We start from the raw sequence: 19,517 nt of genomic DNA, 5'->3' as shown, positions 1-19,517 counted from the left end.
GGGTTCGTTTTTTAGGCCCTGACTCAAGGTAAGGTCGGGTTCAGGGTTGATACCTCGACCCTAAGTTTTTTATTATAGAATTGAACCATCTGTGCATGTTTCTTTTGCTAATGTTTTCTATTATTTTGGATTGATATCCCCCTACCCTAAGTTTTCTATTATAGAATTGAACAATCTGTGCATGTTTCATTTGCTAATGTTTTCTATTATTTTGGATTGATGTTTCTTTACATTATTATTATTAATTGTCTCTGTTGCCCGTCATGTTGTTGAATTCATATTGTCTTATTTTGTTTCTTTTCTTTGTTTATTGATCATTTTGTTCTATATGATATATGGTTGCTTTATTTTTGGCACTCTTAACAGGTATTTGCAATAGGGTCAATCAGAGCCCGGCCCGGCCCAATCAGGGTGGGCCAGGGCTGCCCTGAGCTCTGTAGGGTGGGCAATGGGTTGATGTTTTCCGGCCTTAACTCAGGGTGAGGGTGGGTCACGGTCGAGATAATGGGATCCAAGGTTGGGCTAGGGTTTTGAAAAACCCGACCCGACCCAACCCAACCCGACCATGATTGGTACATGGAACAAGGACAAGAAAACAAAAAGAAAGAATAAAATACAATGTCACGGAGGGAGATAATCAAACCACTCCATCACCGCTCAACCCACCCGTAGCCAGAGCATCCGCCTCCCCTTTAGCAGATCGCCGCACATGATTAAGAACCGAAGATGAACCCAAAAATAAATCATCCATTTCATCAAACAAATGTGAAAATCTCCACGGGGGTGACGTCTTACCCTTCATCCAATCACGTTGAGTGAATCACCCTCCACAATAATACTATCTAACATTTCTCTACTTAACCTCATCATACCAAAATAGACGGCCTTTACTTCGGCCTCCGAAGCATCACTTATCCCAATAGGGCCGGAATAAGCCCATTCGACAACGCCACTATCATTTCGAACACCTTGTTCCATCATACATGGTACACATTAGACATGTGTATAGCGATCGTGGCCTCTGATCTACTACACCACTAATGATCTAAACTGTCATGATCCCATGCCCAACAAAGATATTGTTCACTTGATCATGCTTTGTAAACATTAAGGTGGTGTTTGGATCATTGGAATTAGGTGCGGGAATCGACACCATATTCTGATTCTAACATTCGGCTCAAAAAATTGAACAGAATAAGGAGGTGAAATTGACACCGGAGCAGAATTAAAGGATGATAATGCCTAAATCTATTTTCCGCCCCAATAGGTGGTATTCAGAATGAAATTTTCATTAGAAGTTTTTGAATTAGATTTTTTATTTAAGCATTCCATTCTATTTACAGGAGAATCGAAATAGGATGCCAATTCTGATTCCATATTCTGGTAATCCAAACGCGGCTTAATAGTCTTAGCTAGGATGGGAGAACACTAATGTTGATGCTCTGTTCCTTCCAACGTAAAATGGTAAATTGGAAATGGACGTAAAGCAACTTTTACACTAATTTCTAAGTGTAAAATGGACGTAAAATTTGTTTTACGCCCAGTTTACATCCAAAGAAACAAAGCCTCACGGAAATGATATATTCACCCTCAATTCTTCCCACGCCACCCGTTGTAGTATAAAAAAAATAGTCATAAATACACTAGAGAGAGGTGGCCTCGGGCTATAGGGCTTGATTAAGGGACTAGGATCACGCATTCATATTGGGACCAACGAAATTTGACTGGAGTAGAGGGGCCTACTCAATCAAATGTTGAAACCATCATCCACATGTGCTATGGGTATGGCTATTGTTCCCACATTGAATGGGGAGGTCCTGTCCACTCGATCAAAGCCCACAAAAATCAAGGTTTGCTACCATCAATCTCTCCGGCCATAAAAAAATCTAAAACTTCATAGACCCAGGGGTGGAGCTACATGTAGCATAAGGGCGGCAGCAGCCACTGTTGAGTTGGGCCAAACTCCTTAATAGGCCTAACTCAATTGGGCCCAGCCCCCTTTAAAATTTGAAGCCAACCCCCTTATGTATAAGCCTGCCGCCCTTATGTATAAATCCTGGCTCCACCATTGTAGATCCATATGGGTTATGACTAGAGTAAGCTATGATATTGCGATAATTTGAAAAAAAACAAAAACAAAAACAAAAGAAAGATTTAGAGTAGCGTAGTTACCCAAAAATTTGGCGGCGAGTGGCACTAGAAAGTAGGAGCCTGTAGTCTTTTCTTCAGAAAGGCCTTAGGTTTGTGATAGGAAGAAGGTATAGAAGGTACATAGGATGAACAGTTAGCTTACTACTTTTAAAGCCCAAAAAAAGGGATTGGGATTCCTTCCTTGAAGAGTACTTGAGATTAAAGAAAAGAGATGGTTGCTTGCAGGGGAGGGTATTCCCTTTCAAAAAAGAAGCATGAGATTAAGGCTTTCTTCTTTTGATTGAAAATGTGCCTAAAATAAATTTTGCGTCCATTTTTATGTGGAAGAATAGGGTAAAATTTGTTTTACGCTATTTTACGTTGAAAAGAAATGGTGCTTAAAGGAAAAGAAAAATCTATAGATGGTAACTAGCATGGGAGGGTATCTCTTTTTTAAAAGAAAGCATGTTTTAGTCTTTTTTTAGAGCAAAGAATCAATGCTACTATTTTAGAAATTTTATATGGTGAAGGAGGGGGGGTGCTCGAGGGGACACAGGAAGGAGCTGCACGTAAATCCGGTTGCTTGTTCGTCCCTCCAAGACATTTTCATAATGTGCAATTCCACTATAGAACTACACATAGGAGGGGGATGGAAATGATTTTTAAGTCATAACCTATTTATGCCGTGGCCCAACAAATGGATTGTTTGGATCATCCTTTCGAAGCGGGCCCACTGCACTTTTCAAAAAGTACAGTGGGACCCACTTCAAAGGATGATCCAAACCTTCCATTTGCTGGGCCACAACCTAAATACGTAGTACCTACTTGATCATGATCATCTCCATAGGATGATCCTAACCCTCCAATTTTGTAGACCCACTGCACTTTTCAAAAAGAACAGTGGGACCCACTTCAAAGGATGATCCAAACCTTCCATTTGCTGGGCCACAACGTAAATACGTAGTACCTACTTGATCATCTCCATAGGATGATTCTAACCCTCCAATTTTGTAGAGTGACTGCACATTATAGAAACATCTATGGATTGGAGGGTTAGGATCATCCTATGAAGATTATCTACCACATACATCCTATTTATGTTGTGGCCCAGCAAATGGACGCTTTGGATCATCCTCTGAAGTGGGACTCACCAAACTTTTCGAAAAATACTGGTGTTAACGCGCACTCACCGTATAAAAACTCGTTCATCAAGATTTAGAATATGCGAACACGTCAGCAATGACTTAAGAGGAGAGATGATGTCAGCAGTGACTCAGTGGGAGGAGATATGAGAGATAACTAGAGATTCCTATATGAGACTTCAAATCCACAGGTCGGCAGAGAGAGAGAGAGAGAAGGTCAAGCAGTGACGCAATAAAGGCCAAGGCCAAAATTATGCTTTTCTTCTTGAAGACTAAATATTTGACCACCGGGCATTAATTTTAGAGGAATGCTAAAGCTGAGGGCACATCACCTAAGGGACAGTTTGGAATCATCAATCTAATAATTCGTGATCGTAAAATCTTGGGTTTTACAGGATAAAACTTTGATTTTATAAGCTAAAACCTGAATCTTATGATCTAAAGCCTTGATTTTACAAACATGGACTATAAAGGGATTTGCTAGGGTTCATCGCCAAAGGCATGTCGCGGAACGTCTGTTGCAAGAGAGAGCAGCCACCTCATGAATAATGACAAAACTTTGATTTTATAAGCTAGGTTTTGTGATTATTCATGAGGGGGCTGCTCTCTCATGCAACAGAAGTTCCGAGAAATGCCTTTTGCATTGGACCCTTTAGAAAATCCCAGATTATAATACTTATAAAATCCACATTTTAGCTTATATAATTCATGACTTTACCACTGCGGATTACAAAATCTATGTATCCAAATGGCCCATAACGCACTAAGAATGCCAAAAATTAAAGGAATGGGAAATTAAAAGACAAAATCTGATGAAAAGTGAGCTTGTGTGGCCATACTCTCGTGCAAAAGTGAGCCCCTAAAAATTGCCTAGCAAATCCCAACAAAATAATCTTTGCCATTTTCTCGTGGACGAAAATTACAACAAAAGGAGATCGGAAATATCACATTTTTCCCATCCACTGATCCACAGGAATAAAAATTTCAAAGACGTGACCGTTATCATTTAAGTCCACCACGAACACTTTCCCTTACTTTTGACTTTAGACCTTCCAAAATGAACGAACCAGGTCTTAAACCCTTGTCAACGTTTTTTTTTTAAATTGGTCAAACATTTTGAGATCATAACCCCTGCTACAAGGCTGACCTTCCCCTTCTTCAACCTATATAAACCCCACACCCAACATATCTCTCATTTCCAAACACTCATAAGAATATCTGATCAATGGAAGAAGGGAATTTGATGCAGGTGCATCCATGTCGTTCGAAGGCCGAGAACTACAGAGACATGGTCGGACAGAATGGGAACGAAGGCAAGAAAAAGTTTAAAGGGGTACGGCGTCGGAAATGGGGGAAATGGGTGTCGGAAATCCGGATCCAAGGCAGCCGAACGCGCTTGTGGTTGGGAACTTACTCCACCCCGGAGGCTGCGGCCGTGGCCCACGACACCGCCGTTTTCTATTTACGGGGCCCGTCCGAAATGGAGAATTTAAACTTCCCGATGAGCGTTCCGATGTTTCACCGGGGTGACATGTCTCCTACCTCCGTACAAAGAGTGGCTACCGATGCCGGCATGGCTGTGGATGCTAAATTGGTCACTAGACGGCCGGAAGAGGAGGTAAAGATGCTAGAAAATAGTGGGTTTCAAGGTGTGGATGAATCATTTTGGGAGGATGTGAATAATGAAGAGGTGGGTGGGAGCTGTGATTTAAGAGAAGGAGAGGCATTGAGTATATCAGTTGATGACATGGAAATATGTATTTAGATTTTTGAAGGGATTCGACTTAGTGGGTCCCACTTGATTGATCTGAACCGTAAAGTTGATAGACCTTGCTTTGGATATCCGATAGCCCAAAATTCACGACAATCATCTAATCCTATAGATACCCATCATTAGATCTTTGGATTGGCGTGATTTGTGGGCCATTGGATCAATCAAAGGCGGGACCGATCATTGTAACAAATTGAATCAATAGCTATCCAATTGCAAGATTATCCTGAAATGCTAGCTTTTTGTATTCAACATGATTTTTTATCAAGACCGTTAGATCAACGTACTAGCTATTCTCTTTGGCAAAAGTGAGCCGTGAATTTGCCTAGCAAATCCCTAAGGGCCCGTTTGGATACCCCTTGGTTTTGGATTTGGTGGTGAATTTGGATTTCCATAATCCATAGATGTGAAATCAAGAATTTTAAAATTCACAAATTTATAAATAATGCCGTTTGGATGACCACGTATAGATTTGGATTTCAAATCTAAATTTTTATTTTTTTTTGTTTGGATGCTCTTTGGATTTGAATTTGAAATCTAACAAAATCAAAAAGCCCTAAAATACTTGATATAGGGGCATTTCAGCTATTTTCCATGATCCAGGGGTATTCTAGTCAGTTTACCTTATATCAGGGTGTATTTTGATCATTTTTTATGTCATAAGGGTGTTTTAGTCATTTTCCATGACTCAAGGTATTTGGTCATTTTCACCCGGTATAGGTGTATTCCGGTCATTTTGCATGACTCGAGGGGTATTCTAGTCATTTTACCTAATATGGCGTATTTTTATCATTTTTATCTCATGAGGGTATTTTTAGTCATTTTTCATGAGCCATAGGTCATTTTTACTCGATACAGGGGTATTTCGATAATTTTTCTTGATCTTGGGGTATTTTAGTCATTTTACCCTATATGAGGTTATTTTGATCATTTTTATGTCATAAGGGTATTTTAGTCATTTTGCACGACTCGGGGTTATTTTGTCATTTTTACCTGGTATAGGGGTATTTCGGTCATTTTGCCTGACTCAGTGGTTTTCTAATCATTTTACCTAATACTATGTATTTTGATTAGTTTTTAATGTCATGTGGGTACTAAAGTCATTTAACACTTTTTTGGTATATTTTGGTCATTTTAACCCCTTACGGGTCAGATTTAGATTTATAAATAACCTCTCGCAAAAAGGATTTATAAATCCAAAAAATTACACTAACATGAGGAATTTGTAAATCTTGTGGATTTCACTCAAATCTAAATCTAGATATCATAAAGGCTTGCCAAACGCTTTAAATCCAAATTCACCTCCAAATCCAAGGGGTATCCAAACGGGCCCTAATCTTATATGTAAGGAATTTGCTCGACAATTTTTTGCAGAAAGTCATTTCGGGGCTCACTTTTGCCGGAGTCAACAGGCACCTCAAATGAATTAAACGAATAAGACAAAATCTGCTAAAGTGTTAGCCTGTGTAGCTGTTGTCTCCCAACAAAAGTGAGCTGCAAAATGGCTTTTTGCAAAATTCCCTAGCAAATAATGTAATGCTTATGATTTTAAATACAATTTGCAAAGGGAAATGTTATCAGCACTACCATATTTTGATGAGGGCACTCCTCACTTTATTAAAAGTACAGTATGGACCGCACCATAGGATGATCCAAACTGTCCATTAGATGGACTACAGCCTAAATAGGTTGTGTCCCAAAAATCACTTCCATAGGTTGATCCTAACCCTCCGATCTGTATGTTAGAATGTTGATCCGAACCCACTATAGAGCGGAGAGTTAGGATCAAACTGTGGAAATAATTTTTGGGCCACAACCTATTTAGGCTGTGGCCCATCTAATGGACGGTTTGGATCATCTTATGGTGCGGGGCATACCATACTTTTAACGTGAACAGTGGGGAACTTTACCGCTTTTTGACGTCAAAGCACGTTAAAAGGTGGTGAATGCGTGGGGGGTGAAAATATATCATTGCCCAAATTAAATCTAAAATGGGTATTTTGGTCATGGATTGATGGCATTGCCTGATTTGCAAAATTCACTCAAATGTTATGATTCTATAGAAATGATAAATGTGGAATTAGGGGTGCAAGTTTGGCCCTGTCAGCCCTGACCGACCCTGAGCCCGAACAGGGTCTGGGCTGGATTTTCCAGCGCTGAGGGCGGGTCAGGGTTCATTTTTTAGGCCCTGACTCAGGGTAGGGTCGGGTTCAGGGTTGATACCTCTGTCAGCCCGACCCTAAGTTTTCTATTATAGAATTGAATCATCTGTGCATGTTTCTTTTGCTAATGTTTTCTATTATCTTGGATTGATGTTTCTTTATATTATTATTATTAATTTTCTATGTTGCCCGTCATGTTTTCTATTATTATTCTCTTTGGCAAAAGTGAGCCATGAATTTGCCTAGCAAATCCCAAATCTTGTATGTATGGAATTTGCTCGGCAATTTTTTGCAGAAAGTCATTTCGGGGCTCACTTTTGCAGGAGTCAACATGCACCTCAGATGAATTATTTGAATTAAATGAATAAGACAAAATCCGCTAAAATGTTAGCCTGTGTAGCTATCGTCTCCCAACAAAAGTGAGCTGCAAAATGGCTTTCCACAAAATTCCCTAGCAAATCACTAATTGTAATGGTTATGATATTAAATACAATTTGCAAATAATGGTTATAATGTTTTTGCAAAAGACATCTCTTGGAAATGATAATAAGAGGTTTTTGCAAAAGAAGTCTTCTAGTATGTTTATCAAACACATTTTGAAAACGGGATTCCAATTTGGAAAGGAAAAATTGCAAATGCGGGACATCAAAATTCAAAGAATTGCCAATAGGGGGTGGGACACACTTTTGAAAATTTGTTAGAGAGGGACGAAATGGGTTATCAAGGTAGGGAGCACGAGAATGACCGTTAATTTGACGTTTTCAAAGTGTATTTATTGCTTTTATGGGACTAGTAAAAATGCACGTGCGATGCATGTGCTATCCATTTAAATTATCCATTTAAAATTGTACATATCACATTCTAGGTTGATCTAAACCGTCCATGTGATGGAACACAAACATCAATAGGTTGTGCCCGTAAAATCATTTACATAGGCTGATCCTAGCCCTCCAATCTATCGAGTTTTCCATGATTGTTATTCCTCTTAAGGTGCTCAGAATTCGTCAATATTTCTACAGGTGTCCTGCATTCGTAATATCAACAATTCTGTAATTTGACCCGCACATAGTGAATAAGGAAAAGTAGTTTTTTCGTCATCGTTAGGGGTGCAACTTGGGTGTCAACCCGACCCAATTCAGGTTGGGTTGGGTTGGGTCTGGCTGACCCGATTTGATATGGTACCAATTGTTGATCACCTCAACTCAAGCCAGGTTGTTTTGGATTTTGAGAACCAATAGTGAGTCACCAATAATCAGTTTTTAACTCACAATCGGTTCTCAAAATCCAAACTTAACAGGGACTAACAATTAACAAAGGGAAATACTATCCGCACTACTATATTTCGATTATCACACTCCTCACTTTATTCAAGTACGGTATGGGCCGCACCATAGGATTATCCAAACCGTCCATTGTGGGCTATGGAGACTATTTGAATGTTGAAAAAGAAAACCACACATACAGAACTTCTTCAGATGGAACCCAAATTCGGGTTGCCAACAACCCAACCCGATTTCCAATTGGGGTTGATTTTTCCTAACCCAACCAGATTTGCGAAAAAGCTTAACCCGACCTAACCCAAATTCAGGTTGAACCCGACCTACGTGGGAATATCCAAGTAAGAACGACGGTTTGAAATTATATATAGTGCTAATGTCCTCACTACCATATTTTATAATGGCACTACTCACCGTATTTTGATGATAGCACTCCTCACTCTATTAAAATGTACCGTATGGCCCGTACCCTGTGTCGGTACTTTTCGTATGTAGATTACGATTTTACCCTGAAATAATTTCTCATATAGATAGATGTTAGATATCAGCAAAGGGGTTAATGGTAAAACAGTAATGCTGACGTGTAAATCCCAGACAAAAAGAAAAGAAATTTCTTTTGAATGGGCCACTTCCTACATAGGTTGTGCCCCAAAAATAATTTTCATAGGTTGATCTGAACCCTCTGATCTATAGAGGGTTATAGGTTGATCTAAACCGTCCATGTGATGAAACACAACATCAATCGGTTGTGCTCGTAAAACCATTTCCATAGGTTGATCCTAGCCCTCCAATCGATAGGGCTTTCCATAATTGTTGTTCCTCTTCAGGTGCCCGGAATTCATCAATATTTTGTAAGTGTCCTACATGAGTAATATAAAGTAGTTCTTTCGTCATTGTCATATGTCTTGACCTCTTCTTGATAGTTTTTTGCTGTAATTGTCATAGGCAAGTACCCTATGTCGGTACTTTTCGTATGTAGATTACGATTTTACCCTCAAATCATTTCTCACAGACTTGTAGATCAAAAGGCATGACACAAGCGGAAATAACGGCAAATGACACAAATGCCCTTACATGTGGGATACAATTGGAATTATCGCAGTGGGACACAAGTGGAATTAACGGCAAAGGGTGGAAGAACTTAACCCCTCATTTTCCCTTTATATATATATATATATAGTAGTTAGATTAGATTAGATTAGATTAGATAGATTTGTGCTCCCTACCTTTTGTCTTTTAGTGGACGTGGCTCAAATAGTTGATGCCCTTTTTTTTCCCAAAACGGAAATCCCGTTTTCCTAGCACTGCTTTTTGTTTATTTGGAAAAAACGAGTCTTCTAGTTTGACAATTTAATAGTAGAGTCGTCAGATTTGAGTGAATTTCGAAAACCAAAATACCCATGATGGTCAATGATTATGTATTGAATAGAGTGTGTGGGAATGCCCTTTCTAGATATATTGGCATTGTTGGCCCATGCATAAATGTAAAAAATTGGGTCCACCCCATCACAACAAAAGATGTAAAATCGTGAGCCCCACCTATACATGAGCTCGGGTGGAATTCGTGGGACCTGTCACATTAAAATATGAGGCAAAATGGCTGGACGCCTATCAAAACATATCATTGGCCGTCATGGGTATTTTAGTCTTTACACAGGGCAATTTTTCGTCTTTTCATATATATATAAGGACATTTTGGTCTTTTATGAATTAATTAAAGGGCAATGATATTTTTACCCCCTCCGCCAGCCCCGCCCCGCAGTACGTATTCGCCTCCCTTATAACGTGAACAGTGGGGAACTTCACCGCTTTTTTACGTCAAATCACTTTAAAAGGGGGTGAATGCGTGGGGGTGAAAATATATCATCGCCCTAATTAAGTCTAAAATGGGTATTTTGGTCATGGATTGATGGCATTGCCTGATTTGCAAAATTCACTCAAATGTTATGATTCTATAGAAATGATAAATGTGAGTGTTGTTTGTGTGTGAGAGAGAGAAAATGAGGTGTGTGAGAGATGTCAAGAGTTTAATGCGCACCAAAACAAAGTTGGGTTTTACCAGCGGTCATTAAAAAAACAACCATTCTGTTAAATTTTTACTGGGTTGGAAAAATGCCATACATATATCGACCGTGATATAAAATGATCAATATATGTTTATTTTTAGCGGCAATAACTAAAATCCGCCGCCGAAACTCGTATTATGTTTTTCCATTCTTCTTTACTGGCAGTTTGGACCGTCGCTGAGGTAATTATAGCTACTATTTAACAGGCCGCCAGTGGAACTTCTGACTTCGGTGTGAGAAAACAACTACAACTGACCGAAAACTCCTTTTTATGTCCCCGTTCCGCCGGTGGAAATCTCAAAAGGAAGAAGAAGAAAGTAGAAGAAAGAAGGATAAGAAAGAAAGTAGGCTTTTTTTCTAAAATCTTTTTATTTTTTCATTTCCTTTGAGTGTTTGTACAATACCGGTTCTGGTTATAATGCTTGTTCTAGCTCTAATAATAAAATTCCATTGGTTAAAAATTGTAGTGTAAATTTTACTAATATAGAAATTTTTTTTACAAAATTCCTAAGCCCTACTTGTTTTGCAGTTTGAGAACTGATTGTGAGGCCAAAACTGATTATTGGACTCTTAATTGATCAAACTTATATTTAATTTTAACTCCAATAATCAATGTTGGCCTTACAATTGATTATTAAAATCCAAAACAAACAGGGCCTTAATTTTGAGTCAAATTATATGTTTTGGACTCAATTGATTATAAAAATCGAAAACAAAACAGGGCCTAAAGTGCCATTTAATGAGCTTCTAGGGAAACTTAAAATTGTTTTCCTTGAATAACGAAGCCCATTAATATGAAAAGTGTATAAAGAAGAAAAGAAAGAGAGCCATGTTTTTGCGGCCAAATCTGGCTTCCAACTAGGCCAAAACATCCCTATATTTTCAAAAGACTACCTCATGATCGCCTGTGAACAGATGCAACGCAGATATGGATCGGTTTCCCACAGCCACCGTAGAGATGAGCAGGGAAGCCCACTCAAATCTAGACCTGGCAAAAGTGACCCGGACCTGCGGTCCCGCTCATTATTTACGGGTATGGATCACTAAATTAACGACCTGTTGAAATTTGACCTGGCCCGTACGGGTCCCATCAAAACTGGACCGGACTTGGTGGACCTGCGGAAGCCCACAGGTGCCCTTAAATACCCTAATGATCGAGATTTTATATGGTGAAAGCTCTTATAGTCCCATATTTTTCGGAAAGTACTTACGACCCGCATCATAAGATTATCGAAACCGTCCATGTGATGGAACACAATGTAAATAGGCTGTGCCCCAAAAGTAATTCTATAGGATGATCCTAGGCCTCCGATCTATAGAGGTTTACATAAATAATAATATGCAATTCCTCCATAGATCGGAGGGCTAGGATCATCTTATGGAAATGATTTTTGGGGCACAACCTATTTACGTTATGGCCTATCACATGGACGGTTTGTATCATCCTATAGTGTGAGAATAAAAATAAATAAAAAAACTAGGTGACCCGAGGGTCCACCTACCCCATATGGTTGGGGTCTGTGTTCACCAAATTGTTAAGATTCCGGGTCATATGTGACCCGGCTCATCCCACCCGGACCTGTACAAGTTGGGTGAAACCTGGCCCGACCCACCAGTTTGCCAGGTCTACTCAAATCGAATGAATTTGGTAGGGTAGCTCACTCAAATGGAACGTGATTCGTGTCGGCTCAGTGAGTTTTAGTCCCATCATAGATGCCATCTTCCACTTATGGAGACATGTCTGTTAGAATATGTGAGATTTCACTGTTGGATTAGGTTGAAATATCACCGTCGGATCATTGTGGTGGTGGATTAGGCAAGTAGATTAGTAGAGGTAACCTAGAGATTAGGAAAGTAGATTTGATTTGATAGACTAGGAAAGTAGATTTGATTAGGATTGTTTCCCTCCATAATTATCTTGATTTCATTCCATGTTTATCATGTAAGTGCTGTATATAAGCACGCAGTGATCATCTTGTAATTGTATCTAAGAATTAGTGAAATATGTGGGTCCCACTCTTTCTTGACAAACTAAGGGAAATGATTGTATCCAAGAATTAGTGAAATTTGTGGGTCCCACTCTTTCTTGACAAACTAAGGGAAATGATATACCCTTTTTCTTCTTTCAGCCACCCCTTGAAGTGTTAAAAGAGTAGTTACGAATAAGTTTTTAAATTTTTGTTTCGATTTCGATTTTGGTCCTCACCGAAACATTTACAGAAATGTTTCGATGTCGGTTAGAATTTTTTTTGGAAATCATTAAAATCACAGAAACATACGAAAACGTATAAAAATGATATTATTTAAGGATAAAACTTCAGAAAATTCTAGAATAAGCACACTTACACATTTAGAAATCATCACATAAGTAAGACAACCATCCACATTGTTTTAAAAACATAGAACACATAGCATCATGCACTGTTGCGCATTTCTGATAATTTACTATATACCAAATTTCACATGTAATTCATATGAATATGTATACATAATACTTGTACATATAATTTACATCAATATAATTACGATTATGGTTTATGCATTTCGATTATTTCAGTTTCGTATTCTGTGAGGATGGGAACGAAAATATTTCAATTGTTTTGTGTCGGTTTTTATGGAAATCTAAAACCATATATGTTTATGAATAAACTAGAGGAGTGGACCGGGGAAGAAAAGGTGGTGAATATATCACTTCCCCCAACAAAAGGCACAAGAAATTTGGTACCATTAGAAATGATGTATTCTTTGAAATTATGCCGCATGGCATCATCGTTGAACCCCGCAAATAAAAAACTGCCATGTTTAAACCCAGTCCACATCAACTTCTGCTATCATCCAACTTTTCTTACACTGTTTTGAACCAGAGAAGCATTTTAATCATTTAATTACACTTTTCTTTCCCTTTCGATGCTTTAATCAAAAGGATAAAGAAAAAGTGTGTATAAGGATTAGCTAATAGATAATGATTAGAACTTTTAGTTAAGGGAAATGATATAATCACCCCTTTTTCTTCCTCTTAATCACTACTTTTCTTTCCCTTTCGATGCTTTAATCAAAAGGATAAAGAAAAAGTGTGTATAAGGAATGGGTAATAGATATTGAAGATTAGAACTTTGAGTTAAGGGAAACAATATAATCACCCCTTTTTCTTCCTCAAGCCATCCCCTCGTAGTCTAAAAGAGTAGTCGCAAATACACTAGAGGGTGCATGGCTCAGGGACGAAAAGGGAGCGAATATATCACTTCACTGAGTTAAATCAAGTGGGACCCAATTAGATTCAATTGCTTTGCAAGATTCAAACCACCTTTAACCCATCTATGGGGGCCTCATTGGATAGCACTAAAACTAATCCTTACTTGTAAATAAGATTATTTTAAGTTAATCTTATCTCAAATGGGGCATTAAGGACACTTTAGAAGTCATTAACTAAGATAAATATTCAAGTACTATTTATGAGCATTATAAAATTATAAACAAATAGAATCTCCGTACAATATAAATTGCAGATATATTCTTTCGATTATCCAAGGAAGAATATAAGGTTAATTGGGTAATTTAAAATGGGAAATGATATATTTGCCTTTTTAAACTTGGGACAGCCCCTCTAGTGTAAAAGAGTAGTCATAAATACACTTAGATGAGGCTGTCCCAAGTAAAAAAACGGCTGATTGTGTCACTTTCCTTTAAAATTTAACGCATATGAATGGACTAGTAGTGTAGGCCAATCACATGAGGCTAATGTGATTATTAGAGTAAGTTAAACCCATTTTAACAATGGTTAAGAAGCTTATATACTCGACTTCTCTGGTGCGTAGAATTATAATAGGATGCTTATCCTAGGTGGGACCCGGCAACATATGTTTTGATTGCCCATCATTTTGCACTCATGGCATAGGTGGGGCACACCTTATAAAGCTTTACTCTTTTCTCTTCTTTATTATGGTGCACAACGGGTCTTAGCCATGGGTTCGCACACGCGCAACGGGTCTTAGCCAATGGGCTATATGGCGCATAGTGGCGTTTTATTGACGCTTTTTTATGCGCACTTTGCACCGTGGATGGGAGATATAGCGGTTACGAAGTTTGAAGGGTTTTTACATAAGCCAACGGTCACTCCATGATTGATCTGAACCGTAGAGTCGCGATTAGACGCGATCTAACGGTCAGAATTCAAACCCGCTGAAAGGATGTCCAGAAAGGGTGTTTCCAATGGGAAAAGCCACAAGAAGCTCTATAAAATCAGTAGAAAATACTCATTCTATACAGAATTCGGATTTCTACTTTGACATACCCAAATTTGCTATCTTTTGAACAATTCTCTCTCTCTAAACTCCTACAAAGTTTCTGTTTTACTGTTTCTGTTCAAGTGTTCTGTTTTCTGCAGAAACAGACATTTGTGTCTCAAATACTTGCAAAATTCAAAGGTGATTCAGGGCTTGATTCCGTTCAGTGCAGAACGTCGTCAAGCAATCGGTTTGGAACCAGACTTCATTGTATCTTGGAGACGAGTTCGTGGTCCCCTTTGCACACTACTGGTGGGGGCGAATATCATCTTAAGTAGAGCGTTTACGTGCCTTGAAGCATCTTCTTATCTTCTTCTCTAACAGTACACAGATTTAATCCAACAAGTTGCAACCCCAAATATTAGAAAGAGAAACCCAAACTAAAGAAAGTGCTACCATTATCAAATATGGGGAGTGCAGATATCATTTCCCTACATAAAAATCAGTGAACCCTCGCCCCACAAAATACATGAGGCAAAAGACTTCATCTCAAATCAACTTAAAATATCATATCCACCGTTAAATAAGATGACGTGGACTCGTGCTTCCACATCAGCCTCGACAAAAACGTGTTCCTCTCTCATACCCATAAAAAAAAAAGCGTGTTCCCTCCCATTCAACAATAATTTCCATCCATCTACCTATACCCTTCATGCCCATGTGGGCCCCATCCTCTCTTGTCTATATAAATCCCTTAATCCACATTTCTTCCTCTCTAAGAGCCTTTTCTTCTCCCTAATCAAAATGGCTTATTTTCATAAAGAAAAGGCTCTTAGTAATGAATTCATAGGCAGCCTTGAAGAGAAAGTTTCTGCCTTTTTCGGCGAACTTTCCGACGAATCCGACCGTTCATATGATGTTGATGATGATGAAGATAACGGCGGGGAGTCGTCGGATCCGGCCGAGAGGACTGAATTCTGGCAAGCCCAACAGAGCCTTCTCCAGGTAAATTTTGTCCAAAAATACCCATATTTTCATTAATTTTTTGGAGATTTTAATTTGTTTTTAGAATTTTTTTTCTTGGTATATTATGTTAGATTTTGAAGACAAGCACTAACCAATTTTTATTTTTTTTAAGTAATATTTATATTGGTTTTTCGGCTGTGTTTATGTGGATAGAAATGAAGCCGAGAAATTTTGGTTTGATGGTATCCCTAGAATTATATGGGTTAATTTTTCAGGGAGGATTTGCCTGAAATTGCTATTATTTTTTAAAATCTTCAGATTCATTGCTGTATGGTTGTCAATATCAGCTTGCTATTTTTGTTATTAATGTAATGAATTTATTTTTACAGTGTGAAGACTGAAAGAAATCATGGTCTGATCACAATCATCGTCAAATAACTCAATTCACGCCCATTAAATCTTGTATTAATTTAAGAAATTTATACCAAAAAAGAAAGGTTTAATTTTTATGAAATTACCGCCCATCATGGTTACCAAAATAAAAATTCAAAAATATTTTTTTCCTTTTGTGTGTAAACGTTATGATTTCAGAAATATAAGAGGAAGGGAAGGACTGGTACAACTTTAAGAATCATAAAAATAGGGAAATGCTATCAGCACTACTGTATTTTGATGAGGGCACTCCTCACTTTATTAAAAGTAGTAATGGCCCGCACCATAGGATGATCCAAACCGTTCATTAGATAGGCCACAGCCTAAATAGGTCGTGCTCCAAAAATCATTTTCATAGGTTGATCCTAACTCTCCAATCTGAATGTTAGAGGGTTGACCCTAACCGTCTATAGATCGGAGGGTTAAGACCAACCTATGGAAATGATTTTTAGGGCACGACCTAGTTAGGCTATGGCCCATCTAATGGACGGTTTGGATCATCCTATGATGATGGCCATATCGTACTTTTAATAAAGTGAGAGTGCCCTCATCATTATACAGTAGTGCTGATAACATTTCCCAAATATGCAAGCATGTACCACCCACATGGAAGAGCATGTACCCACATGATTTAAAGTGGCTTTGTTGAGTTGAGCACATAACAATGCATATTATTTCTAGTGTGTGACGCTAGCCTTTTGCTGTTTTTTTTTTTTTTTTATGTTTTTTTTTTTAATTTTTTCAAATGAAGATTTTTTGGCATCTGGCATTTTTCAAGGGCGCCCTTCATTCTATCATTCCTCTTTATACTTGTATCATATTTTAGAGTACTTAAAAATAGATTTTTAATTTCTTTTTTTCCTTCAGTAAAATGGCTTATTTATCTCAGGAAATCTTAGCCCGTAGTACCTCATCCGGATCAAGACTACGGCGTGAAGTTAGCCGGGCTGTGAAGGCGGCGAGAGTGGCGGATATATGCCGTTGCCACAAGCCAAATTCCAATGGTTGCTCAACTTGTCTCCGTCAAGCCGTAGTAGATCAACTTCATGCCGCTGGATATGATGCGGCTTTGTGTACATCAAAATGGCGGTCTACAAGAGACGTCCCGTCGGGTATATATCTTTTATTATTATTATTATTATTATTATTATTAGGGCAATGATAGATGACTCCCCAAATGGATGAATCGACTTCCCATGTGTCTATCTCTCTCCTCTTTCTCTCTCTAACCTAGAGGAGAGAGAAAAATACATGGGGGAGTCGCTTTATCAATTTGGGGAGTCGATTTATCACTCCCCTATTATTAATTTATTATTATTATCATTATCATTATCATTATTATTAAAATAAAATACAAGTAATATAAGAAAAAAAATATAAAATAAAAGTATCGTAGAAATATTGTGATCTTATGGCAATATTATCAGAATAAATGATTAAAAATGAAAACATCGCTACATTTTTTAAATCTCGGGATTTTATCGTTTTATCAAAATATCGTAATAAAATCACTATATTTTGAATATATCGGAGATATTTGTAACATTAAAGGATCAATATACTCTCTTATCTATTATGTTTCTCACCATCAGCCACTTACGGTTTTCTGTTTTAAATAGGTCATATATTTATTTTCATTAGACGATTTTATTTTGGGAAATGTTATCAGCACTACTGTATTTTGATGTGGGCACTCCTCACTTTAATATAAGTAGAGTATGGCCTGCACCATAAGATGATCCAAACCATCCATTAGATGAACCACAAGTCTAAATAGGTTGTGCCCCTAAAATCATTTCCATAGGTTGATCTTAACCCTCCGATCTATAGAGGGTTAGGATCAACACTCTAACACTCAGATCGGAGGGTTAGGATCAATCTATGGAAATGATTTTTGGGGCACAACCTATTTTGGTTGTGGCCCATCAAATGAACGGTTTGGACCATCCTATGGTGTGGGCCATACCGTACTTTTAATAAAGTGAGGAGTGCCGTCATCAAAATACAGTAGTGCTGATAATATTTCCCTCTATTTTTCATTCGGTTTATTTTAGCTCTTAAATTAATTTCACCCGTGCGATTTGTACCACTAGTTTTATAGAAGGGAAACAATATATTGACCCCGTTTTCTTCCCTGAGCCCCCTCTTGGTGTAAAAAGAGTCATCATCAATACACTTCGGGTAGGGAGGCCCGGGTAATAAATGACACAAATATATCACTTCCCTTTATAGAAATAGGCATTATATGTGCAAACATATACAAGTTTCGAATACATTTCTTACTTTCTTATTTCAATTTTAATAGGAATGCACGAGTACATAGACGTAGTCATCCATGCAACAGAAAAAAAGAAGGAAGCCCGGTTTGTGATTGAATTGGAATTCCGAGCAGAATTCGAGATAGCGAAAGCATGCGATGACTACCAGAATCTGATAAATCAATTGCCGGAATCTTATGTCGGAAAACCCGACCACCTGAACACAATAGTACGTGTAGCGTGCGACGCCGGCAAGAGATCAATGAGAGAGAAGAAAATGCACATGGGTCCTTGGAGAAAAAGAAAATTCATGCAAAAGAAATGGTCTAGTGCTTTTCAGAGATCATTTTCCGACCAATCTCCGGCTGAGACAGTCCTTTCGAGTGAGCCCCTTATGCCTGATCTCACATTCAACTTCTTTTTTCCGGCCGCTGCGGCTGTGGAAGTTGCCTGAGAAATCAATAGAATATGACACAATCCGGTCGGAAATCTTTGTGGCTCATTTCAATTTTAGCCTTTAGTAGTAGTGCTAAGCATCTCCTATAGGTACATACATTGTACAAATGGCTGTAGTGACACGTGGCAATGTGGGATGAAATAAGTGGGCTATGTGCAACCTGGAGCTGACGTGGCTTCTTGTGATTGGTTATGGTAGCCCCATGGTGTCAAGTCTTATCAGTGCGTACCATATTATGTATAGCCTAGTGGATGGCATTTTGGTAATTTTCAGTTATGTATAATGGCATCTCTCTCTCCAAAATAAGGGCAAATGGAGTCATTTTCTTTTCTCTAAACATCTTTTATATTTTTCCATTGTTTGATTACACATGATAAAAGCGAGTTGAACCGCCTCAGTTTAAGATTTATTTACAGAGAGACCTTCAATTTTTAAAGGTGCCCCTAAAATTTATCATTTTAACTTGTGAAAATAAAAGAAAAATTCCTATGAACAAAATTTCCTCAAGAATGTATTTCTTGCAATCCAAAATGTACCTAAAGGGAGAGGAAAAAACAACACAGGGAAAGATCGCCATTCCTGCGGCCGTTACTCGCCATTCCTCCGGCCGTTACTCGTCATATTTGAAAATGA

The 19,517-nt window shown here is 38.3% G+C and overlaps 1 protein-coding gene, 1 long non-coding RNA gene and 1 pseudogene across 2 annotated transcripts; 2 read left to right on the top strand and 1 right to left on the bottom strand.

Annotated features, from left to right (window-relative positions):
- Nucleotides 1–1,877: 1,877 nt before the first annotated feature.
- Nucleotides 1,878–2,259, bottom strand: LOC143864893 (uncharacterized). The gene is made up of 2 exons (XR_013241372.1): nucleotides 2,173–2,259; nucleotides 1,878–2,056 (listed from the first exon to the last, which is right to left on the bottom strand). It is a non-coding gene; the product is annotated as an uncharacterized LOC143864893 (long non-coding RNA).
- A 2,183-nt stretch (nucleotides 2,260–4,442) lies between these two features.
- Nucleotides 4,443–5,256, top strand: LOC143864868 (ethylene-responsive transcription factor ERF019 pseudogene; annotated as a pseudogene).
- A 10,284-nt stretch (nucleotides 5,257–15,540) lies between these two features.
- On the top strand, nucleotides 15,541–19,240 carry LOC143864825 (uncharacterized). Its single transcript, XM_077375674.1, has 3 exons — nucleotides 15,541–15,776; nucleotides 17,059–17,281; nucleotides 18,475–19,240. Exons 1-3 carry the CDS (start codon nucleotides 15,576–15,578, stop codon nucleotides 18,879–18,881), a joined length of 831 nt encoding a protein of 276 aa, XP_077231789.1. The 5' UTR covers nucleotides 15,541–15,575; the 3' UTR covers nucleotides 18,882–19,240.
- Nucleotides 19,241–19,517: the final 277 nt, after the last annotated feature.

The sequence above is a fragment of the Tasmannia lanceolata genome, unplaced genomic scaffold (assembly GCF_043159265.1).
Source record: "Tasmannia lanceolata isolate RefF3 unplaced genomic scaffold, GAP_Taslan_0.1 ptg000054l, whole genome shotgun sequence".
Taxonomy (NCBI): domain Eukaryota; kingdom Viridiplantae; phylum Streptophyta; class Magnoliopsida; order Canellales; family Winteraceae; genus Tasmannia; species Tasmannia lanceolata.
The sequence above is the reverse complement of the archived record's forward strand: the minus strand, read 5'-3'. Positions and strand labels throughout refer to the sequence as shown.

What these genes read in the sequence shown, in the direction of transcription:
- LOC143864825 (XM_077375674.1), top strand. Translation starts at nt 15,576, where the DNA reads ATGGCTTATTTTCATAAAGAAAAGGCTCTTAGTAATGAATTCATAGGC. An exon ending in CCCAACAGAGCCTTCTCCAG is followed by an intron (nt 15,777 to 17,058) that starts GTAAATTTTGTC and finishes TATTTATCTCAG; the next exon opens with GAAATCTTAGCCCGTAGTAC. An exon ending in TACAAGAGACGTCCCGTCGG is followed by an intron (nt 17,282 to 18,474) that starts GTATATATCTTT and finishes CAATTTTAATAG; the next exon opens with GAATGCACGAGTACATAGAC.